The 22,447-nt window shown below is 62.7% G+C and overlaps 4 protein-coding genes across 8 annotated transcripts; 1 reads left to right on the top strand and 3 right to left on the bottom strand.

Moving 5' to 3' along the window:
- Positions 1 to 292: 292 nt before the first annotated feature.
- On the top strand, positions 293 to 11,863 carry LENG8 (leukocyte receptor cluster member 8). Of its 4 annotated transcripts, XM_074307358.1 has the most exons (16): positions 294 to 529; positions 1,038 to 1,125; positions 1,322 to 1,496; positions 1,611 to 1,712; positions 1,799 to 1,912; positions 2,829 to 3,081; positions 3,248 to 3,389; positions 3,481 to 3,684; positions 3,872 to 4,153; positions 4,266 to 4,406; positions 4,549 to 4,837; positions 4,957 to 5,058; positions 5,145 to 5,213; positions 5,321 to 5,450; positions 5,528 to 5,735; positions 10,448 to 11,863. In XM_074307358.1, exons 1-16 carry the CDS (start codon positions 400 to 402, stop codon positions 10,608 to 10,610), a joined length of 2,592 nt encoding a protein of 863 aa, XP_074163459.1. In that variant the 5' UTR covers positions 294 to 399; the 3' UTR covers positions 10,611 to 11,863. The 4 variants fall into 4 exon arrangements, with proteins under 4 accessions (XP_074163458.1, XP_074163459.1, XP_074163461.1 ...); XM_074307357.1 differs by lacking the exon at positions 10,448 to 11,863 and having other exon boundaries at positions 293 to 529; positions 5,528 to 10,229; XM_074307359.1 differs by lacking the exons at positions 294 to 529; positions 10,448 to 11,863 and adding an exon at positions 534 to 588 and having other exon boundaries at positions 5,528 to 10,229.
- Positions 11,864 to 11,968: 105 nt separating this feature from the next.
- Positions 11,969 to 13,413, bottom strand: LENG9 (leukocyte receptor cluster member 9). Its single transcript, XM_074307369.1, has one exon. The coding sequence runs from the start codon at positions 13,206 to 13,208 to the stop codon at positions 12,018 to 12,020; it is 1,191 nt and encodes a 396-aa protein (XP_074163470.1). The 5' UTR covers positions 13,209 to 13,413; the 3' UTR covers positions 11,969 to 12,017.
- A 105-nt stretch (positions 13,414 to 13,518) lies between these two features.
- On the bottom strand, positions 13,519 to 15,031 carry CDC42EP5 (CDC42 effector protein 5). 2 transcript variants are annotated; one of them, XM_074307374.1, is made up of 2 exons: positions 14,909 to 15,031; positions 13,519 to 14,188 (listed from the first exon to the last, which is right to left on the bottom strand). In XM_074307374.1, the coding sequence occupies exon 2, from the start codon at positions 14,186 to 14,188 to the stop codon at positions 13,688 to 13,690; it is 501 nt and encodes a 166-aa protein (XP_074163475.1). In that variant the 5' UTR covers positions 14,909 to 15,031; the 3' UTR covers positions 13,519 to 13,687. The 2 variants fall into 2 exon arrangements, with proteins under 2 accessions (XP_074163475.1, XP_074163474.1); XM_074307373.1 differs by lacking the exon at positions 14,909 to 15,031 and adding an exon at positions 14,663 to 14,773.
- A 1,298-nt stretch (positions 15,032 to 16,329) lies between these two features.
- LOC141564644 (platelet glycoprotein VI-like) lies at positions 16,330 to 20,905 on the bottom strand. The gene is given in 10 exon segments (XM_074307370.1): positions 16,330 to 16,619; positions 16,943 to 16,993; positions 17,382 to 17,426; positions 17,768 to 17,812; positions 18,260 to 18,308; positions 18,310 to 18,545; positions 19,571 to 19,858; positions 19,964 to 19,999; positions 20,379 to 20,489; positions 20,584 to 20,905. Coding segments are annotated over 9 exon segments (957 nt in total). The 5' UTR covers positions 20,413 to 20,489; positions 20,584 to 20,905; the 3' UTR covers positions 16,330 to 16,446.
- Positions 20,906 to 22,447: the final 1,542 nt, after the last annotated feature.

Below are 22,447 nucleotides of genomic sequence, written 5' to 3'. Positions count from 1 at the left end.
ACCCCCTGAGCTCCGGTGCAGATCCGGAGTGCCTTCCTGCTGTTCCTGCTCTCCCCCCTCTGCACTCTTCCTCCCTCCTTCACTCCCACTCTTCCGGCTAAAAACTTGGCGCCCCGCCTATTCTTCCGCCCCGACCCAGTAGAGGTGTGGCTTACCCCGGGGGCGGGCCCATTGAAGCCCTCTAACTCTCATTGGCTGAGACTTCCTGTTTTCCCTCCCCTTTTTGGCCTCCCGGAAAGGAGGGCCTACCAGAATGGGGCCTTAGAAGGCGGGAAGAGTGAGATCACTGGCTCTCTTCTCATTGGTCCTTCTCGTCATTCCGAGTCCTTTAAAGCTTCGGACGGGGGAGGGGAGCCTTCGGGAGCTGGCCTGGTTCGGAATGTCCCATTGGCCCTTGCGATGGCTAAGGGGCGGGGCGCGCGGCGGCGTGCTGACGTTGTGCGCGTGCGCTTCCTCGCCACGTCCCTTCCTCCTCTGCTGCCGTCTCTCGCGCATAGGATTCAGCGCCGGAGGAAGAAGCCGTCGTCAGGTGAGGAAGCCTTTGGTGCCGCCATCTTGGGCTTGGCCGGGCCGGGCGGCGGGCGCAAGGTGCGAGAGTTGGGGTCCTGCGGCGGTGCTTCCGTGCGTCTACAGGGTTCCGCCGGGGCTCGAGACCCCGTCCGCCCTCGCGGCCCGGGCCAACGGCCCGGACGCTCGCCTCAACGGCGGGGTGGCGGCGCCACCGCGCATGCGCGATTTCCGCCACTTGGGCGTTTGGGTCTCGGTGGGGACGTGGCGCATGCGCGGACTCCGCCCTCTCCGGGCAGTTTAGACCCCGAGGTCTGGAGGCGCGCGCCCGTGGCGGGGGCGGTGCGGGGGGAGGGGGGAAGAAGGCCAGCCTGGCCCCGGTGCGCAGGCGCAGAGGCGGGGTGGCGGCCCGCCGGCCCTTCGCCTCCGGAACCACAGCCCTGCCTCCCGGCCTTAGTGTGGGCGGGCCGGGGGCGCCCCCGCCGTCCCACTCTCCGCGCCCCCTCCTCACCTCCGCCCTCTCCCCGCAGTGAGCAGGGGGCCGCGGTCCTGGGCCCCCCGCGCCCAGCCCGAGGTCCGGATGGCCGCCAATGTGGGGGACCAGCGCGGTGCCGAGTGGTGAGTGGGGCGGGGGCGGGGGCGGGGGGGGGGGGGGGGGAGGGGGGCGGCCCGACCTGCCTTGGGTCCGGGGGAAGGGGCCGCGCGGAGGCGGGGCCCGGAAGAGGGAGGGGTCACCGGGCCCCGCCCTGGCCCAGCTCGGGGTTCCCCCCCTCGGAGTTCCATGAGTCTATGAGGTCACGTCCTGTGTCCGCAGGGCAGCCCAGTACAGCCTGGGCAGCGGGCCAGCCCGGGAGAGCAGCATGGAGGCGCCGATGCACGAGAATCCCGAGTGGGAGAAGGCTCGCCAGGCCCTGGCCAGCATCAGCAAAGCCAGCGCCACGGGCAGCTCGGCCAAGACCAGCAGCAACGGCCAGGTGGCCACGGCCCAGGTGAGGCTCCGGCCGGCCCGCTTCTCCTGGGGGGGGGGGGGGGGCGCCCACCCGAGGCCGGGAGGGGAGCGGAGCGCCCGTGTCCCTCACTCTGTGCCCCCTGCCTCCCTCCAGTACGTGGCTCAGGCCGACGCGGCGGCGCTCCAGCAGCAGCAGTATTACCAGTGGTACCAGCAGTACAACTACGCCTATCCCTACAACTACTACTACCCCATGGTGAGGGCGGGGCCGGAGGGGGCGGGGCCAGGAGGGGGCGGGGCGGCAGCGGGACTGACCCCCCACTGACCCGGCCTGTCTCCTAGAACATGTACCAAAGCTACGGCTCCCCAGGCCAGTACAGCCTGACCGCCACCTATGCCACAGCAGCCCCGCAGCAGGCGGCGACCCCGGGCCAGCACCAGGGAGGCCTCACCCAGGTAAGAACCGGCCTCTTGTCCAGATCCCCTCCCTGGTCCCTGGGGGCGCGGTGACTTCCAAGGCTGCTCTCTGAGGAGAGCCCTGGCTCCTTCTTCTCAGCAGAGGGGATTTGGATGTTACTGGGCTGGGGGATCCCAGTAGTCTGAGAGCTAAGGGTCCCACGGCCCGAAGCTCCGCCCCCTCCGGCGCTTACTGGTGCCAGCTCCCAGGGGGTGGCGCTTTGGGGCCTGTTTCCCCCCTCGGGCTGGGTGGCCTCCAAAGTTATTGCTGTGGGACTGAATTTCAGCATGGATAAGTTCTCTGCTGGGGCCCGGGGTGCTCTGGAAGGAAAACCTGCAAGTCTGAAGCCGCCCCCTTGATTGGTGTAGACAGACACCTGGCCGGACTTGCTTCTGGTGGGTGGGGGGAGGCGGGGAGGCCGCTGTCTCGAAGGCCCCGCCCTGCTTTGATTTATGAAACCGGCTGTTGCCTTCCTTTGGCTCTTTTTCAATTCCACCGTCAACAGCAAGGGTTCTTATCTGTGGAGAAACTTTTGGTGATTCTGAATTGGATGGGCAAAAAAGAGGGGGTGCCCTTCGGAAAATCCCCTGAGGAAATGTAGCGTTTTTGTTCAAGGACTTTAAAAAACACCGGCCCAGCAACCTTCTGAGGGGAGTCCCTGGCCTTCAGCAGGGTCCAGAAGTTCTCCTCGCCCCTCACGCTGGCCAAACTTGCAACAGTGGCACCGGACAGAAGCAGATCCGTGGGTCCCGGGTTAACCCAGAAAGGCAGCTGCTTGCCTTCCTGCTCTGTCTCCTTGAAGGTTTCCCGGGGCTTTTCCATCAGTTTCAGGCCGCCCTCACGAGTCGGGGGCCGAGTTTGATGTCTGGTTTAGATGGGGGCTCCCCGCAGTAACCCTGTTTCTCGCCTTGCTAGCCTCCGGTTCCTGGCATGGAAGAAACGATGTCTTATCCGACCCCTCCTCAGCAGTTACCAGCAGCCCAGCCCCCTCAGCCACCCCCACCCCCTCAACATGCAGGCCACACGCTGGGGAGCGGGGCTCAGCCCGGGGCCTCGTCGGCCCAGCATGGCCAAGCCAGCCCGGGCCCCGGCCAGGCCTACGGGCAGCACGGTTACTCCGAACCCCCCAAGCCCAAGAAAGGACAGCAGCTGTGGAACCGCATGAAACGTGAGTGTCTGGCTCCTCGGCCGGTCTGGGCTCGGAAGGCCCCTTAGCGTGGGGGTTGTGGCGATGGGCGGCGTCCTCCTGTGGGAGCCTAACGGGGCATCCTCTCTCCTCCCCTTTGGAGACAGACGACCTCGGCCCTTAGGGTTCTGTTTTCTGCCTTTTCCAGAAGCCCCAGGAGCAGCCAGCGTCAAGTTCAACATCCAGAAACGGCCCTTTGTGGTCACCAGCCAGAACTTTAACTCTGGCTCTGAGGGACAACACGGCGGCTTCGGGGTCCAGGCCAATGTGGAGAAGTCCCAGAGCCACAGGTGCCTCCCCCCTCTCCCCAAGTCTGGGAGTGGGCGAGGGTCGGGGCGGCTGAATTTCCTTGACGCGTGTTTGTCCCCACCTTCCCTCCAGCGGCATGCCCCCAAACCGGAACTTATCGGGGAAGCCCGAGGACTGGCCCCAAGACATGAAGGAGTACGTCCAGCGCTGCTTCACCGCCTGCGAGTCTGAAGAGGACAAGGACCGGACGGAGAAGCTTCTCAAGGAGGTCCTGCAGGCCCGGCTCCAGGACGGCTCGGCCTACACCATCGACTGGAGCCGAGAGCCGCTGCCGGGGTGAGAGCCGGGGGGGAAGGGGCCGGGGCCGCGGGACTCCCCTCGGCAGCAGAGCAGGGCAGGCTCCCACGGGACTGGGCCCGGGCTGGTGTCTGGGGGGGGGGGGGGGCGCTCTCGGTCGTTGGCCGACTCCCCTTGGAGTGCCACGATCCAGAGCTAGAAGGGGTGACTTGTCCTTTCCCTTCAGGCTGAGCCGGGACGCTGTGACAGAGAGCCCCAAGAAGAAGCGGTGGGAAGCCTCCTCCATCCTTCACCCCGCCCGAGGAGCGGGGGGGACACCTCGGGGTGGGGGGACGCAGCCCCAGCGGGGGGCAGGTGGCACCGGGAGTGCTGGCCGGGGGCGCGGCAACAGCTTCGCCACCAAATTTGGGAATCGGAATGTGTTCATGAAGGATAACAGCTCCTCCTCAAGCACAGACTCGCGCTCTCGGTCCTCCTCCCGCTCTCCTTCCCGTCATTTCCGCCGCAGGTAACGGGAAGGGCATCAGGAGGGAGCCCTGGAAGGGGGCCAGCTGACAGAAGCCCTGAGCTTGGCCTGAGCCCTCTTGTTTTCTCCCTCCCTCCCCTGTGTTATCTTGTAGTGACTCGCACTCAGACTCTGATAGTTCCTACTCGGGTGGTGAGTGTCACCCAGGGGGGCGAAGAAACCCACCACCTAAAGGCCGGGGCGGCCGAGGCGCTCACATGGACCGGGGGCGAGGGCGAGTGCAGCGGGGGAAGAGGTGAGGTCTCACCAAGGGGGAGGAAGAGGAGAGCACGGGAAAGGCGGGGCGTCCCCTCCATCTTCCCCAAGAACTTCCTCTCCATCCCCAGCACCTTTGTCCGGCAACCGGCTGCGCGTCTAACGGCCGCCCTCTCGTACAGGCACGACCTCATCCCCGCCAAGCGCAGCCGCAAGAAGCCGGCGGCCGCCATGGAGTGTGAGGACCCCGAGCGGGAGTTGAAGAAACAGAAACGGGCAGCGCGGTTCCAGCACGGGCATTCCCGGCGCCTGCGGCTGGAGCCTTTGGTGCTACAGATGGGCAGCCTGGATGGCGGCAGCACTGACCCTGACTGGAACGAACTCAAGATTGTGGGCACCTGCCCGGACATCACCAAACACTACCTGAGGCTTACCTGTGCGCCAGACCCCTCCACCGTGAGGCCCGTGGCTGTGAGTGCCCTATGAGACCGAGCCCGGGCCCTCCAGGCCTGGGGGGGCCCGTTGGGGGTGGGGTCCTCCCTGCACTCTTCTCCCTAGACCTGGGCTAAGTAGCATCTCTGGCCTTTCAGGTCCTGAAGAAGTCGCTGTCCATGGTGAAGTCTCACTGGAAGGAGAAGCAGGATTACGCCTTTGCCTGTGAGCAGATGAAGTCCATCCGCCAGGACCTGACTGTGAGTCCTGGGGCCTGGGCAGCTGGGGCGGGGGGGGGGGGGGGCAGGCCCCAGGTCGTGCCTCCAAGCTTTCCTTCCTCCTTCAGGTCCAGGGTGTCCGAACTGAGTTCACAGTGGAGGTGTATGAAACACACGCACGCATCGCCCTGGAGAAGGTGAGCAGGGCCAGGGCCCCCTCCCTCCCCGGCAGTACCCTTTGCCCCCCCCCCCCCCCTTGGTCCCTCATGACTGCTGGAGCCTCATCTGCCCTCATCTCCCTTAGGGCGACCATGAGGAATTTAACCAGTGCCAGACACAGCTCAAGTCTCTGTATGCGGAAAACCTGCCGGGCAACGTAGGGGAGTTCACTGCGTACCGCATCCTCTACTACATCTTCACCAAGAACTCGGGGGGTGAGCCCGGGGAAGGGGGCCTGCGGGGTGGGGCGACTGCTTGAAAGGCGCCGCTCACTCCCTCTGCTCTTCCCCAGACATCACCACGGAACTAGCTTACCTGACTCGAGAACTGAAGGCGGACCCCTGTGTCGCACACGCCCTGGCGCTGCGGGCGGCCTGGGCTCTGGGCAACTACCACCGTTTCTTCCAGCTCTACCGAAACGCGCCCTGCATGTCAGGCTACCTTGTGGACAAGTTTGCTGATAGGGAACGGAAGGCTGCTCTCAAGGCCATGATCAAAACGTATGTGAGGGCCGCCCAGTCCCCCCATGTGCTCATTCCTGTGCCTGCCCCTCCCCTCGGCCTGCTCTTCATGTGTCCGCTCCTCACGGGCGGGCCCCTGCTCCTCTCCCGGCCACTCTGTGCTTTCTCTTGTCTCCTGGCCCCTCCTCCGTCCTCCCCCAGCTCCCTGGGAACCTCCTATTTTTGTCCTTTTGTCTCCCCTCTTCCTCCCAACCCCCTGACTCTTTCCTCTCATTCCTCCCAAAGCCTCCATTTATTTGTTTCTGCCCTGTGCTGTTAGCAAGTCACTTTAGAAGTGCCGTTGAGCAGTCCCCAGGCTGAGTCATGTGAGGAGATCCCCCAGCCCGAGGCCCCCTGGGAGCCTCAGAACTTCAGGAGGTCCTCATGAGCCATCTAGCTCAGCCCAGACCCAAGAGGGAACCCTTTTCTGATGTCTCCCAAAGCCGGCAATGTTGCTCTGTTCGCTGCCGCAGCCTGCTCTTCAGCCTCAGGCAGCCCGTCGCTCCCGGGCCCCCCTCCTAAGCCCTCATTCCTGGGACAAGCCCAGGAGGCCTTGCAGCCTGTTCTTCTGCACCCCCCCCCCCATGCTTTCATTTCAGGGTAGGCGTCCTCCCAGCCCCCTTCCCTCTAGTGTGGCTTCCAGGAGTGCTCCCACATGCTCCTTGTAGCTGAGTGTTGTGCCCCAGATTGTTGATGGGGTGTAGGGCCCCCAGAAAGGTGACCAGCAGCCCAGATCGCCTTTTGTGCTGGACCTTGTCCTTGGGGCTTCCGCTGCCTCTTTTCAAAGCCACTGGTGGGATTATTGAGCATCACTGAGTCCCTAAGACTTTCCTAGAGATGGGCAGCCTGGGGCACACCTCAGAGGGCTTGGGTTCAAATTCCACCTCAGACAGTTGTCTGTGGCTGTGACCTTGGGCCACTTACTAAACTCCCTGGGCCTCCGTTTCCTCATCTGTCAGAAACAGCCCAAACACAGAAAGGTTGGACTAGCTAGTCTCGGAGCTCCTTGAGGTGAAGCTCTGGGTGCTTTGAGCCTGCCAGCCACTTGGCAGCCAGGGGGTCTCCTCACGGTCCCAACTAGGCTAACCTGCACCTTTTTTCCTAGTCAACTGTTAAAGGCTCAGTTAGAGTCTAGGTAAGCTAGAGGCAATTTCCCTGATGGACCAGCTTAGGAGCAAAGGGAAAGTTGATGGGACCGGATCTTTTGGGGGAAGCTGCCTGGGCTGCTGGTTCTTGCACCTTCTCCAGCCCGCCAGTGCTCTCGGCGTTCACCGTGACCCTGAGCTCATCCAGCTCAGCAGCCCCCAAAAGGGTGGTGTTCCTGTGGGTCACGGGACGTGGTCTCAAGGACACTCGGGCATCCCTCTCCTGGCTGGGAACGTCCTCTTAAGCAGGAGGCTCTCTGCCCTTGGCAGAGCCCAGAAGTTCAGCCCCTTCCATGCTTCTGTCTGTCTTTGTGTTTGTGCCTCTGTCTCACATTCTCCCTCTTTCTTTTCTTTTTATGTTAATGAGCCCAATCCCTTCCATCCATTCTCAATCCTCTTCTCCACGACACCCGCTGAGTGATCTCCCCATTGGTTGTCTTGTGTGTGTCTCATCATCATCTCCCTCAGCACCTGCTGAGCTTTTCTCATGTCTTAGACAGCCAGCCTGAGATTTCCTGTGGGTCTCAAGGCACTTTGCTCTTGTGTCTTCTGTGTCCTTTGATTTTTTTTGCATTTGGTTTGTTAGAACCAGGGCTTACTCAACTATATAGCCCTTGGGCCTAAGCGGAATTTCTACTTCTTAGTCCTAGTTTTATTTAAAAATTCCAGGAAGGAAGGAAACTTTCTAAGTGCCCACTGTGTGCCAGAGGCTATGCTAAAAACTTTTATCTCATTTGACTCATCTTGATGCTATTGTTTTCTCATTCGACACGTGGAGGAACTGAGGCAGAGATGGCTTGCTCAGGGTTGTGCTGCTAGTAAGTGTTTGAAGATGGATTGGAACTCAGTTCTTTTTGGAATCCTGGCCTGCTGCTCTGTACACTCTGACCCTAAACACTGAAGGAAAACAGCAGTGTGTGCAGCAATGAGATCCTCACTTGCTTTTGAGGCCTTACTATACATGGACCTAGGAGGATCTTGCCTGTTGAAGCCCCTGGTCATCTGCGCAGATTTATTTATTTTTTTAATTCAATAGTGGTTTATTTTTCCAAGATAGTTTTCAGTTTTGTAAGATTTTAAGTTGCAGAGTTTTTTCTCCTTTCCTTCTCCCTGCCCAAGACAACAAGCAAGCTGATATAAGTTATACATGTACATTCATTTTAAATATTTCTATATAAGTCATGTTGCGGGGAAAATCAGAACTAAAGAGAAAAACCATGAGAAAGGGAAAACAAGATGAAAATATTACATCTTTATCCACATTCAGTCTCCATAGTTCTTTCTCTGGATGTGGAAAGCATTTTCACCCCCCAAGTCTCTTGGATTTGCCTTGGAGCATTGCTGAGAAGAACCAAATCTGTCTTAGTGGGACATCGAAGGATCTCGTTCCTGTGTACAATGGTTTTCTGGTTCTTAATGCTTCATTCAGCATCAGTTCCTGTGAATCATCCCAGGCCTTTCTGAAACCTGCCTGCTCATCATTTCTTACAGAACAGTAGTATTTCGTTACATTTATATACCACGACTTGTTCGGCCATTCCCCACTCTTTTTCCATTTCTTTGCCCCCATAAAAAGGGCTGTTAGAAACTTTTTTCTTTTTCCATCTTCTGTGATCTCTGGGAACTGGTAGTGAGACCACGGGATCAAAGGGATGCATAATTTTACAGCCCTTTGGGGCAAATTGTTCTCCAGAATGGTTGGATCAGTCCACAACTTCACCAGTGCGTTAGTGTTCCAGTTTTCCCACCTCTCTGCCAACATTTATCATCCTTTCCTGCCGTCTTAGCTAATCTGAGAGCTATGAGATGATAACCTCGAGTTATTTTAATTTGCATTTCTCTAATGATTTTATAGCATTTTTTCATATGACTATATGGCTTTAATTTCTAATGAAAAATTTCATTTCTTTTTTCTTTTTCATTTCTTTTGACCATTTATCACGTGAGAAAGTGCTTGTGTTACAAATTTGGCTTGTTTCTGTACTTTAGAAGTACGGATGTCATCAGAAACACTTGAGTGTAGCCCAGTTTTTTTCTTCTCTTTTAATCTTGGCTGCATCGGTTTTGTTCATGCAAAAATGTTTAGATTTACTGGAATCAAAGTTGTCTGTTTTGCACGTCAGAATGCTTTCTCTCTCTTGTTTCATCCTAAATTTTTCCTTTCTCCAAAGACATGACTGGTAGACTACCTCTTGCTCTTTGAATTTGCTTTTAGTATCACCTTTTAGGTCTAAATCGGGAACACATTTAGACTATCTTGTTATAAGGTGATCTGTCTCAAATCTCCAAGTGTCCTTCAGGCCATCTCAGCCAATCCCCTGCAGCATTTTAGACGTTTTGTGAGCCTTTGTTGGAGGCGTTGGCAAGCTCCCCAAACCGGATTGGCTCATGGGGCTCCGGAGCAGGTCCTAGCCCCCGAGCCTGCACTGAGGAAGCATCTTTCTCTGTGGTGTGTGGTTCTGAATCCTGATTTTTCTGCCAGCAGTTTCTCTTCATGTAACTGATGCTGCCCCATTAGCTGGTCTGTCTGCTGGAGACGAGGGCAGCCTTTCTGGTCGTGGTTCTCGTGTTAGCGAGGCTCGGGATGCTGGGTGGTCTTCGGTGTGTGCTTCCTCACTTTGGTGGGCATTTGGCTAGTTCTCGAAACTGCTCCTTTCTCTAACTTTGGTGACTGTCTCCTTGGGGAGTCTGGGACATTGAGCCCCTACCTTCGGTTGGTCAGGCCAGTGATTCCTGCAAGCCCCTGGCTGGGCTCCTCCTGTTCTCAGGCTGTAGATGGATGTGGAAAGTTCTTTCCAATGCCAGCTTGTGCCCAAGGAGCACCCGGGCAGAATTGGGCTGCCAGATGAAATCGAGCCTCTTGGCCAAGGTTGCTTCCTTTGGAAGACCATCGGCAAGGCCCGGGTTTGCATTGTAGGTCTCCGGGGAACATCTGGCCTGACGGCCCCTGAAGGGGCTGAAGGTAGATTTGAGCCCAGGTTTTCTGACTGGGGCCTCTCCCAGGTGGAGCTGCACCCCTCTATCTGTGTCCTTCCCTGTGAGTGTGTGCGTTGTCCTCTGGATGGGCGCCTCCTTGTGGCCTGTGTGCTGCGTGTGTCTATCCCGCAGTTCCTGAGCCTGGGGCTTCCTTTTGCTCTCCTGCTGCTGCTCTGTCGGGAGCCTCTCCCCCTCCCTCCGTGCCCTGCCTCCTCCCAGCTCCACAGCCAGAGCTGTGCTCCCCTTCCCGAGGGCCGGGAGCCTCGGACCCCTGGTTCCTCATCTCTGTTCTTGTCTTCCCCCCTCACTTTCCCCTACCTCCCTGCACAGGTAAGTGGGAGTTGGGGTGGGGGGGTCACGGGGGCCGGTGGCCGGGGGAGCTTTTCTCCTCTCCCCGGCCCGAAGTGCTCTGGGGGGGAGGGTGTTGGGGCGGGGGGCCTCCTCCGGGCCTACAATCCTGGCCTTGGATGCATCGGGTCCCTCAGCTGGGACCAGGAGGGAGGGGTTGGGTGATAGTACCAGTTGCCTGGGGGTCCCTGGGCCCCGTCTCTTCCCCCCACCCTTCATCCATGTCTCCTCTTGTCTCCATAGCTTCCGCCCGGCGCTGCCCGTCTCCTTCGTGCAGGGGGAGCTGGCCTTCGAGGGCGAGGCCGCCTGCCGAGCCTTTCTGGCCCCCTTGGGCCTAGGCTACATGGGGCCCGACAACACCAGCATCGACTGCCGGCTCAGCGTGGCGCAGCTGCCCACCTTCTGAGCGCCTGCAGGGGGCGGGTTGGGGCTGGGGCCAGGGCCCGGTCGCCTGCCAGGGCCAGCAGGGGGTTAGGAAGGACAAGACGGGGCTGGTGGAGGTCTCTCGCCGCCCCCGCCCCCCACCCTCAATCAGCGTTTACTGGTTTAAACTGGTTTCTTTGAGCCACAGACTGGGATGTACATATGGGAGAGGCGGGGCCGGAGCCTTTGCCTCCCCTCTCCCCGCCTTTGAAACCCCAGGGATTTTGTACAGAGAATTTTTCTACGTTTTTATTTTCTTGAGTGGGCCTCGGGTGGGAAGTGGGGAGGGTTTGGATAGTGGGTGGTGGGCCGGGGGTCAGTAGGTCTGTCTGCCCTGATCTCGCCCCCCCACTAACACTCTCTCAGTGTTTTCTCTCTTTCTCTCCTGAGCTCGTCCCAGGCGCCCGGCCGGTGCCCCATGCCCCCCCACGCAGGAGGGGGCTGGGGGGAAGAAGGAAGAGGGGGTACCTTCAGCCAGCTCTGGGGGGCAACGACCCTGCCCCCATCCGCCCTGCTCTCACCCCCCACCTTGAAGAGACTCTTGCCGCCCTTTGCCCCGAAGGGGGGGGCTTCATCTTGTCTGGGGCTTGGGGGGGAAGTTGCTCCGGACTGTACACCTGCACCCCCCCACCCCGAAATGCTGCTGTAGTCAAGAGGACGTCACCCCGAATGCCAAGTCACCGCCGCCGCCGTGGGAGCTGCCGGGACCACAAGTCTGATGCATCTCAAGTTGTATTAAGTTGTCTCCATGTCTTACCCCCTCCCCCTTTTTTCCTCCCTTCCCAGTGTCTGTTTTGATTTCTTTCCCCTCCCCCTCTTCCCCCCTCCCCCTTCTGGTTCTGCACAGGTAAAAAGGTCATCCCTCCTTTCCTCCCCCCCCTTGCCTCCATGGGTCACCAGGTCGCATCATTTCTTCCTTTGATATTTTATTTTTTAAATTATTTTCTCCCCCTCTTTCTTTTCACCCCCCCTTCTCCCCCTCCCTTTTCTACCATGTAACTCAATAATGTGCAATGAGATCGAAAACAGCTGGACTGTCAGGCTGCCTCTCCTTTCCAGATGTTCCTGTTTCCTCCGACCCTCCCCCTCCCTTCCCACCGTTCCCTCCCCACCCTCCTTCCTTCCTCCCTCCCTCCTTCCCTGCAACCAAGGAGTGCTGAGCACGGTTTGGGAAAAAAAAAAAAAAAAAGAGAAAGTTAATTAAAGAAAAAAGAAGAGAGAAAGAGAGAGAATGAACCAAGTCTGGACGTGGTTGGCTTTTTTGTTTTGCCTGTTATCCCCCTTCCTGCTTTAGGGGGTGCCCCCCAAGGGCTGCTGCTTGGGGTGGGCGGGCTCGGCCCCCACGGAGGAAGCAGGAGGCAGGAGGTACCTTTGGAGCGGCCGCCTGGGGCTAGTGCAGAGCCCCTGGCAGGGTGGAGGGCGCTAGGGGCACCCGGGCTAATATCGAGGAGCCCCCCTCGGGCCCCTGCGCCCCCCCCACGGAGCACAGCTGGAACTCTTCCACGGATTGGCTGCCGAGCGCGGCCGCCCCCTGGGCCTCGGGCAGCGACAGGCGCCCGGGGCTCCCCCGAGGCAGTTTGGCCAAAGTGAGGTGGGGGCCGAGCGCCTGGCCCGCGGCTTCCAGGACCTGAAGCCCCTGGGCCTCGAGGCCCCGGGCCAGGGTGTGGGCCACACCCTCGAGGCTCGGATTTGGGACGGAGTAAATGAGTCTGTGCTCTAGGCATGCCAGGTTCCCGAAATGCACCGCTCTGGGGTAGTGGAAGCCGGGGCTCCGGACCACGTGTCTCAGGGCCCCCGCGGCCGCGGCCACCTCCCCGGGGCCTGCGAGGCGCAGCAAGACCAAGGTCAGGTGCAGGGCCCCCGGGCTCACGGCCCCGACCAGGCCGGCCTGGGCCCCGGCTACTGCCGCCCGCAGCTGCGGCTCCGTTATCGGAAGGGCTACGAAGTGTGTGGGGCGGAGGCCCTCGGCGGCCCCTCCCCCGCTGTCAGAGCGGCCGCTCGGCCCAGGGGGTTCGCCGTCCTCTTCCGGGGCTCCGGGCCCGCCCTCCTCTCCCCGGCCTTTGAGCTCCGTCCCCGGCCCGCCGTCCTCTTCCGGGGCTCCGGGGCCGCCCCCTTCGCCGGCTGTGGCGAGCCCGTCCAGGATGGTGGTCCCCCGGCCGGCGGCCGAGCCGAAGACGAGGTCGGTGCGGGACGCGCGGTCCCACACGAGGCGGCCGCGGTGTCGGAAGTAGCGGATGCGGTGCTGGGGCACGGCCAGCACCCCGGGGCCCAGCGCAGCCAGGTCCTCGTCCCAGCAGAAGGCGGGGAAGGGCTCCTCCTGCACGCCGCGGAAGCGGTCCAGGTAGCCCACGGAGAAGTCGGCGGGGTCCAGGTGAGGGTCCCAGCGGATGCGGTCGATCACCGCCTGGGCCGTCTTCATGGAGGGCTTCTTGCCCCCGGGGCTCGAGGCCGGCCCCGGCAGAGGCTCGGCGGGAGCCCGGGCCTCGGCGCCGGGGTGGGGGAGCCGGCAGCGCGCCCCGAAGTGGCAGCGCCCCTCCAGGTAGAAGCGGCAGACGGGCTCCGGGGCCCCCCCTTCCTCCATGCCGCCGCCGCGCCCAGGGCCGAGGGCTGGCTCCCGGGACTCCGGTGTCCCCGGCTCTTCCGGCCTCGCCGGGCACGCCCCTTCGGAGTCCGTGCGCCTGGGGTGAGGCTCTTAAAGGGGCTCGCCCGGCCAGCCGGGCCCGGCTCGTTCCCTCTCTCCGCCGGGGAGGGGGCGGGGTTCTCGAGCGGGCCCGAAAGGGCGGAGGTGTGGCTGAAGGAGGGCGTGTCCCGGAGCCCTACCCCTGGGGACCCCGAGGCCCAGAAACAGCTCCCGAACCCCCGGTGCCTGCCAGAAACACGGACGCGCAAAGCAGCGGAAATAAATGATTTTTATATATAAAGACTTCTGGGGGGAGGGGAGCATTGGCCGGAGGGGAAGGGGCAGGGAAGGGGTGCTATACAGGGGGCGTCGTATAAAAACTTGGGGAGCCAGGCGGGGCCGAGGCGGGGGTTCCGGAAGAGGGCCGGCTCCTGGCGGCCCTAGAGCCCGATAACTTCATCCAGGTCCTCCTCGGAGCCGAAGCCCCGCGGCGCCGGCAGCAGCCCTCCGTGGGGGGCCCTCGAGGCGGCCCCCGCCTCCGCGAGGGCCCCGCCTCGATCCATCACGCCCAGCACCTCCTCTAGGAGGGAAGGGCCCAGGTCCAGGTGAAAGGACAGAAACGGGTCTCCGGCGGCCGGCCGGGCCTCGGACTGGCCCTCGGAAGGCCGCGGGGGCTGGGGAGCCGTGGGAGGGGGCAGGGCGGGGCGCGCTGGGGACGGGGCGGCGGAGGGGGCAGGGGACGGGCCCGGGGAGGGGCCGGGGGACGGCCCGGGACCCCCGCCCCCGCCGCCGTGGCGACTCAGGAAGGACGTGTCCCCGAAGGCGTCGCCCCCGCGCCCCACGTGCATGGTGTGCCGAAAGTCGCCCAGGGGGGCCGAGATGGCATCGCGATCCAGGCGCTTTTTGGGCCCGGCCGGGCCCAGCTGTTTCAGGATGGGCATCTGGAGGAGAGGAGAGCGCGGGTTAGCCCGGGAGCCCGCGAGGGGGCGGGAGAGCGGCTTCCCTAGAATCCCAACGGGCCCCTCTGCGGCCAGGCTACCCAGAGTCCTCCCGGGCTCGCCTCCAACGGGAGGAGGGAGCGGCCCCCGGCCGGGCTCCAGGAGCCCATTCTCTCTGCCCCCCCCCCCCCCCCCCCAGCTAGGCCAGCTTCTCCACTCCCTCCAGCTGGCTCACCTCCACGTGTCCCCGGTTACCCCTCCCCCTACAAACATCTCGGGCCCTCCCAGGCGGAAATCACACCCACCTGGATCCCGCTGGACTGGTTCTCCAGTTCCAGGAGAGGCTGGGGGTGGGGAGCCCAGCCCCGTCGGAGCCGGGCCCTCCGCAGCGTCCCCAGGCTCCCTCCACCCCCACCCCGGCCGCCCACGTGGCTTCTTTGCCCCGGGCTGGCCCCCCCACCCCACTGTCCCCCTTACTCTTTAGGGGGATCCTTGCGCCCCGGGAGGGTCCTCAGTCCTGGCCAGCTCCACTCTGCAGGGGCTGGGCCCCCTGGAGTCCGACAACTCCTCAAGCACCCCTCCTTTTACCTGGCAAGGGGAGAGCCAGGAGGGGCCTCAGGGACCCAGGCGTCCGAGCCCCCGGGCCTCGCTCCATCGGGGATCCTGGGGTCCAGCCTGCAGCCCCACCCCCTTGGGGACCCCGAAGCTCCCGTCCCGTCCTACCTGGCCCGGGGGTCAGCCCCAGTTGGAGGGGGCCATGCCAGAAAAGGAGACCGGAGCGGGAGCCCGAGGATCCGGAGCCGACGCCCAATCTGGCCCCTCGCGGGGTGGGGAGGGTTAAGTCCCTGGCCCCTCCTCCCCATCCCTCCCTCTGTCAGCCCCGAAAGTTTGGCTCTGGGATTTAAAGGGCCAGCGGTCCAGGAATTCCCCCCTGGGTGCTGGACCGACCTCAGATTAGGGATAAGGGCGAGAGAGAGGAGGCTGGAATTTCTCCTGGGGCTCCGGAGCTGGAGGAGGCTTTGAGCGGCTGGAGGAGATGCCCGGGAGCCCTGGGACCTGCCCCTCCCCCTGTGCCCCCACTGCTCTGCTTCCTGGCCTGGAATTTCCTGGAGCCTGGCTTGGGAAGAGTAATGGCTTCCAGATTCAGCTGAGGGGGGGGGGGGTGTACTAGACAGGATGGAGTGGGAGGAAGAGGAGCCTGAGGTCCTTCCGCGGCCAGGAGCACAGGCCCCTCGGCCTCCCTCCAGCTGGAGAGGTGCTGCGAGCTCCGCCCCTCACCCACCCTCTGCATCCCCAGCCAGCTCACACTCCCCCTTTCCCAGGCTCAGGGTCCTCCTCCACAAAGGGAGGCCTCCCCGGCTCAAAATGCTGCCGGCCTTTCCCTCCTCCTCGGTGTTCAGGTCCTGGCTCTCCCCTTCTGCGTCTACGGCGCTGTGGGGGGGGCTGGGGGGGGCCCGCCCAGAGGAGAGGGGCTTACACAAACCAGCTCACAGAGCAGCCAGGCCGGGCTCCTCAATTCTGCCCAGGGACCTTGAGCCGTCCGAGCCTCGCTGCGTGCTGGGGTCCCAAGGGTCCCTCCTGGCCAGAGCCACCTCCCGGGCGGCCTCGCCTCACTTTCCTCACTTGTAAGATGGGGATGAGCCCTCTCCCTCCTGCCTGGGCAGAATGGCTGCCATTCCAACCTTAAAGTGTGTGGGGGTGAATCCTCAGTCCCCTTCTCCTCCTGGGGTGCTGGCTGGGGGAGGGGACAGGAAGGGAAGGAGGAAGGGGCCCCGGGCCCAGGATCCAGGTTAGGGCGGCCTGACCGGATGGTGGAAGGCGGGGGCGCCCTGGACTAAGGCGACCTTGGCAGAGCTGGGTTCTGCTGGGGAACCTGGGAGGAAGAGGCTGGGGGGGGGGCTGCCATGGGGCCAGGGGGAATTCCTCGGGTGGAGCAGACGTGTCCATTATTTGGGTAATCTCTTCCCCCCTCTGAAGGCTCCGTCTGTAAAATGGGTGTATAGGTGTCAGCACTGGAGGGTTAGGTGGGGGCTCCCTGAGGAAATGGCTCTGTGCTTCTGTTTGGAGCTGATATCGCCGGCCCCAGCCGGTCTTTGAGGAGGCCTGGACCGGACGCTGACGGACGGATGGACGCACAAAGGGGCTCACCCACACACAGCAGGCTTTATGAAGCTACAGCTGAGGCTCCCAGACTGTTTGCCCCTCCCTCCCCAGTCTCTGGAGCCGCTGCAGGATCCGGGATCACTGTGGAGACAGTCCCTTCACCTGTGGGGCTGCTGGGTCTGGGGCCTGGAAAAGCGGCCCGAAAGCCCGCGGAACTCCCCCCTCCAGGCCAGCCAGGCTTCGACCAGAAGCCCCCCCAGGGCCGTCACCACCACGGCGGCCAGGCCCAAGCGCACAAGGTTGGATACGGTGTAATCCTGGGGGCTGGGACCTGCGGAGAGAAGGGGGTCATGGGCTGGGTGCAGAAGGCTCCGGGAGCGGCCTCCGAACTAGGGCTCTCTCCTCAGATGGGATCTCTGGCGGGGAGAGGGGGTCCTCCCCTTACCTCAGAGCCCTGGCTGAGATCCCAGGCACACCGAGGCAGCCAATGCAAGGGGTGTCTGCCCTGGAAACCAGCCTCTTGGCCCCTAAAACCTGCTCCTCCCAGGTCCCTGGGCCTGGGGGGGGGAGAGTGGGGGGCCCTGACTCAGAAGGGCGTCAAGGCCAGGGAAATGAGGCAGTGCCTCCCGGAGAGGGGAGCTCTGGCTTGCTCACCTGTTGGGACGTCCACCTTCTTTGTGGAAACGTGGAGGGGTATGAGAGCGCCTGGAAATAGGAGAAGAGAATGGAGAGAAGGCCACCTCCCTGTGTCTGCCACCCGCGGGGTGCTCTCCTCCATTCTTGTCTTTAGCAGAGGAAACCCAGGGGTTCCATTTGGAAGGCAAGAGCCACGGACTCCAGGCCCCTCATTTATAAGCCTGGACAGAGGAAGGCTGCCACGCTGGGCACCCTGTGTGACAGCCGTGCTTCAGGATGCTTCTCCCAGGGACCACCAGCCCCTTCTCCAGGCCTTCTCCCTGGAGACCCCCCGGCTCTGACCCCCACCCCTGCCCCAGGGAGCACAGCTGAGGAAAGGTGGGGCCCCCAGTGACAGCTGGGGGTATGGAGGCCCTCCGTGGGGAGCCTTTGCACAGGAGCCTGGAGATGGCCTTACCCGCCGGAGTGTCTGACTTTGTTGGGGAAGGGGCTCGAGGGGCTCCTGGGAATAGAGGAAGTAAAAAGTGTTGTCTTGTGTCCCCTTTTTTTCTTCCCCCTCAGAGCACAGGCTGGTGGGAGCTAGCCCAGCCCCCCTTTTGCAGATGTGCCACAGAATGAAGGGAGCTGCCAGCAAACCCTCAGCTGGCAAGTGGCAGAGCCCCAATTCTGACCCGACACTGGTTCCAAAGCCGGGGCTCTTTCCCCCTCCCCCCACACTGCTACTTGAACCCCACCCTGCTCTCAGGGAGCACAGCTGAGGAAAGGTGGGGCCCCCAGTGACAGCTGGGGGTATGGAGGCCCTCCGTGGGGAGCCTTTGCACAGGAGCCTGGAGATGGCCTTACCCGCCGGAGTGTCTGACTTTGTTGGGGAAAGGGTTCCAGGGGGTCCTGGGAATAGAGGAAGTCAAAGTTATTGTCTTGTGTCCCCTTTTTTCTTCTCCCTCAGAGCACAGGCCGATGGACGCTAGCCCAGCCCCCCTTTTCAGACCCTCCGCCCGCCAGCGGCAGGACCCCAATTCAGATCCAGGTTCCGGATCCAGGGCTCTTTCCCCTCCCCCGCTCTGCTTCTGACGGGTGCCGAGTCTCTGCCCTCAGCTCGGCTCAGTCTCAGTTCAATCATCTCATGTCAGCTCAGCTCAAGGAGCCACAGGGGGTGTGAGGGGTGAGGGGGCTTGCTAGCTTGGGGCAGAAATGTTCCTCCTCCCTGTTCTCCGAGGCTCCCTGCCTCTGTCCCCTGCCTCAGGTTCCCTTGGGAACCACGCGCCTTCTGCACTCTGACCTCTGGGGGCCTGGGCCTAGCGGGAGAGGGCTGGGGACGGCTGGCGGGGGCCGCACCTTTGACCCGGAGCTCCAGCGGTTCACTGGGGAATGTCCACAGGTAGGGGGGAGTGACTGTCAAATCCGTAGCACCGGTAGGTGCCTCCGTGGCCGGCGGTCACCGCAGGGACGGGGAAGTGCACAGGGGACTTCCCCTCCTGGGTCTGCCAGATGCCCGCTCTGCCTTCCTTGACCAATACAAACACGTCAAAGCCCTGTTCCGAGCCGCAGGAGAACGTGACTTTCTCTCCAGGAGACACCTCGGCGCCGGGTAGGATGGAGAAGAGGGGTTTGTCGAACAAGTCTGGGAAAGAGGAGGCAGGATGTTACAGGGGAGCCCCCCTCCAGGGAGCTGTGCGCATTTGTACGGGGAGCCCCCCCTCCGGGGGAGCTGTGCGCATTTGTACGGAGAGCCCCCACTCCCAGGGAGCTGTGCGCATTTGTACGGGGAGCCCCCCCTCCGGGGAACTGTGCGCATTTGTACGGGGAGCCCCCCCTCCGGGGGAGCTGTGCGCATTTGTACGGGGAGCCCCCACTCCGGGGGAGCTGTGCGCATTTGTACGGGGAGCCCCCACTCCGGGGGAGCTGTGCGCATTTGTACGGGGAGCCCCGCTCCTGGGGAACTGTGCGCATTTGTACGGGGAGCCCCCCTCCGGGGAGCTGTGCTATTTGTACGGGGAGCCCCCCCTCCGGGGAGCTGTGCTATTTGTACGGGGAGCCCCCCTCCGGGGGAGCTGTGCGCATTTGTACGGAGAGCCCCCACTCCCAGGGAGCTGTGCGCATTTGTACGGGGAGCCCCCCCCTCCGGGGAACTGTGCGCATTTGTACGGGGAGCCCCCCCTCCGGGGAGCTGTGCGCATTTGTACGGGGAGCCCCCACTCGGGGGAGCTGTGCGCATTTGTACGGGGAGCCCCGCTCCTGGGAACTGTGCGCATTTGTACGGGGAGCCCCCCTCCGGGGAGCTGTGCTATTTGTACGGGGAGCCCCCGTCCGGGGAGCTGTGCTATTTGTACGGGGAGCCCCCCTCCGGGGAGCTGTGCGCATTTGTACGGGGAGCCCTCCTCGGGGGAGCTGTGCGCATTTGTACGGAGAGCCCCCACTCTGGGGGAGCTGTGCGCATTTGTACGGAGAGCCCCCCCTCCGGGGGAGCTGTGCGCATTTGTACGGTGTCTGTCTTATGTGTGCGCCCATACACCCCTGAGCGCTCACCCCAAGGTTCAGTCTCCCTTTTCCTTCCCCATCTGTGATCTCGCTCCCCTGAGCGCCCCTGGCTCCCCCACCCCAGCTCCCGCTTCTTGGCTCCCAGGCTTCCTCAGGGTGTCCCCTCACCTGTCACCACCAGCTCCAGCTTCGTGCTGGGCTGTGACCAGCGGCTCCCAATACTGTAGGAGCATCTGTACTTGCCGGCAATGGTGGCCGATGCGCTTCCCAAGGGAAACCGAGCCTGAGCTCTCGGCCCCGGAGGGCCGGGCTGGTCCTTATATTCTCTGGAGGAGTCCAGTCGCTCCAGGCGGTACATGTCAACTCCAGGGGGACCCTGGCACCACAGGATCACGTCTGTCCCCCAGGCCACCATGGACCTAGGCTTTGCCCAGAGAAGGGGTTTGGAGAGTAATTCTGGAAGAGAATTCGAGTCCTGACTGAGCTCCAGGCCTGTGACTCCCCCTGCTCCTCCCCACCTGCTCTGGGGACGCCTGTCGGTGCTGACCGGGGGACACTCACCTCTTTGCGCTTTGATCCCCAGGCTCAGACCCAGGCCTAGGGGAGAAGATCTGGTGAGAGGCAGGTTTCCCTCCCAGGGGTGCAGAGATGGCCCCGGGGTCTGAATCCTGGCTTTCTCGGGGCCTCCAAGAGTCACCAAATATTTGCTGGAAGGAACCTTAAGATCATGGAGTCTGACCCCCTATTTCACAGAGGGGGAAACTGATGCTCAGAGCAGGGCGATGACTTGCTCAGAAGGGCACAGCTGGGACTCGGCAGCCAGGGCTAGACTGTCCCCTCACTTTCCTGTCCAGCCCCGAGTTTTCCAGCCCCCTCCCCAGTCAGGCTTGCCCCACCCCATCCCACCTGGTTTCCACCCTATCTCCCAGGAGATCCCGTCTCCATGGAGACCCTCTCCCACTTTCCAGGGACTCACCAAATAAAAGTAAGGGAGGGAGGGAGGAGCCCATGGTCCTGATCCGGGCCTCCAGGGTGGGAGGGAGGCAGCTGGAGCTCCTCACACCCCGAGGAGGCTCACCAAACCGGGCTTCTGAGGAGGAGAGCCCTAATCATCTCTGCCTTTGGGAGGAGCATTTATCTCCTGTGGCCAGGGTTACCCCGCTTCCTTCTGGGATGCTCACCAACTTCCTCCTCGGATGTGGCAGCTCCTTCCAAGGAGGACGGCCTCTTCTAGCCTCTCCTCGTGCACTGACCCCCTGCACCCTTGGTGGTGGGGTCCCAGGCCAGACAGCAGGGGGTCTGAGCAACCGTTCTGATTGGCTGCTGCGCCTGGGCAAGGCCGTGACTCCGGGCCTCCGTTTCCCCAAGGCACTTATTTGTTAAAGTCATTTGGATCTGGAAGTCTGATTATCCCCTCAACTTCGGGGAGGGTCTCCTCTCCCTCTCCTTGCACTTCTTTTCTCTCCTCTCCTCTCTTCCTTCTTCCCTTAACTCTTTTCCTCTCCTCCCTCCCCTCCTCCCCTCTCCCTTCACTCCTTTCCTCTCCTCCCCCTCCCTTCACTCCTTTCCTCTCCTCCCCCCTCCCTTCACTCCTTTCCTCTCCTCCCCTCTCCCTTCACTCCTTTCCTCTCCCCCCCCCTCCCTTCACTCCTTTCCTCTCCTCCCCCCTCCCTTCACTCCTTTCCTCTCCTCCCCCCTCCCTTCACTCCTTTCCTCTCCTCCCCCCTCCCTTCACTCCTTTCCTCTCCTCCCTCCCCTCCTCCCCCCTCCCTTCTGCCCTTTCCTCTCCTCCCCCTCCCTTCACTCCTTTCCTCTCCTCCCTCCCCTCCTCCCCTCTCCCTTCACTCCTTTCCTCTCCTCCCTCCCCTCCTCCCCCCTCCCTTCACTCCTTTCCTCTCCTCCCTCCCCTCCTCCCCTCTCCCTTCACTCCTTTCCTCTCCTCCCTCCCCTCCTCCCCCCTCCCTTCACTCCTTTCCTCTCCTCCCCTCTCCCTTCACTCCTTTCCTCTCCTCCCTCCCCTCCTCCCCCCTCCCTTCACTCCTTTCCTCTCCTCCCTTCACTCCTTTCCTCTCCTCCCTCTCCTCCCTCCCCTCCTCCCCCTCCCGTTTTCTCCCTTCTCTTCTCCCGCGCGCACACAGCAGGGGATTTAGCCGGAGAAAGTCCCTTCTGGGGGGGCTTGGAAATGACCCTTTGTTCTTGCCACTAGGGGCGGGAAGCGGCCTCGGGTGTGCGGGGCAGAGCTCGCGGCGGGTTCGGGCCCAGCCGATCCTGGGCCGCAGGGCAGGAGTTGTGGGGTTGGGGGCTCCGGGAGAAGAACCATCTCTCTGTGCCGACTCCGGAGCGGGGATTGGGGGCGCCTGGGCCTCGGGGAGTAAGTGCCAGGCGCGCCCTCTGTGTTTGCCCTCCCGCCGGGACGCTGCCCCCCGTCCCCTCCCCCCAGCTCCATCAGCTCCGCGCCTGCTCTTCGGGGCGGGCGGCGGCCCCTCGCCGGGTGAGCTGCTTTCTCTCTAAGCCTGCCTTGGCTCCCCCCTATTTTATCAGCACTGGCTCCAGCCCCCTCCCCCCCTCCCCTTCCTTCGACAGCTCGAGGAGAGCTCTGCTCCCTCAGGGGCCCCCTCCCCCCGGGACCGGCCCCGCCCGGTTCTCCTTTCCAGGCCGCGGCCGAACAGCTGCAGAGCCCCCGGGCTGGGTCGCGAGGCAGGCGGCAACCTGCCTCCGCGCGGTCGTCGGCGCTCTTCTGCCGGCCCCGCCCCAGGCCGCCTCCCTCTCGGCTTCGGCCCCCGAGTCCGTCCGGTTCTAGTCCGGGCGTGTCGTCGTCCCTCCCTTCCACCTAGTGCCCCCTCCCCCACTGGGTGCGGGGGGGTTCTGGGAAGGGGAGCCCGTGGGGGGTGCGCTTTTACTTCTGACCTCGAGCCCTCCGGCGGGGGCCTCCCATTCATACACTACCAGCCACAGCCGACCCTGCGGACTTCCACGTTTCTCCGCACCCGCGGAGTCACTCAACATCCCGTGCAGCGAGAAGGGGGCACAGGAGTATCAGACAAG

This window comes from Sminthopsis crassicaudata, chromosome 3 (genome assembly GCF_048593235.1).
Source record: "Sminthopsis crassicaudata isolate SCR6 chromosome 3, ASM4859323v1, whole genome shotgun sequence".
Taxonomy (NCBI): Eukaryota; Metazoa; Chordata; class Mammalia; order Dasyuromorphia; family Dasyuridae; genus Sminthopsis; species Sminthopsis crassicaudata.
The sequence above is the reverse complement of the archived record's forward strand: the minus strand, read 5'-3'. Positions and strand labels throughout refer to the sequence as shown.

Bases quoted from the DNA above. Each gene is read 5' to 3' on its own strand.
- LENG8 (XM_074307357.1), top strand. From the start codon at position 400: ATGGCTAAGGGGCGGGGCGCGCGGCGGCGTGCTGACGTTGTGCGCGTG. The intron at 1,497-1,610 runs GTGAGGCTCCGG...GCCTCCCTCCAG, and splicing joins GCCAGGTGGCCACGGCCCAG to TACGTGGCTCAGGCCGACGC. The intron at 5,451-5,527 runs GTGAGCCCGGGG...GCTCTTCCCCAG, and splicing joins CTTCACCAAGAACTCGGGGG to ACATCACCACGGAACTAGCT.
- LENG9 (XM_074307369.1), bottom strand. From the start codon at position 13,208: ATGGAGGAAGGGGGGGCCCCGGAGCCCGTCTGCCGCTTCTACCTGGAG.
- CDC42EP5 (XM_074307374.1), bottom strand. From the start codon at position 14,188: ATGCCCATCCTGAAACAGCTGGGCCCGGCCGGGCCCAAAAAGCGCCTG.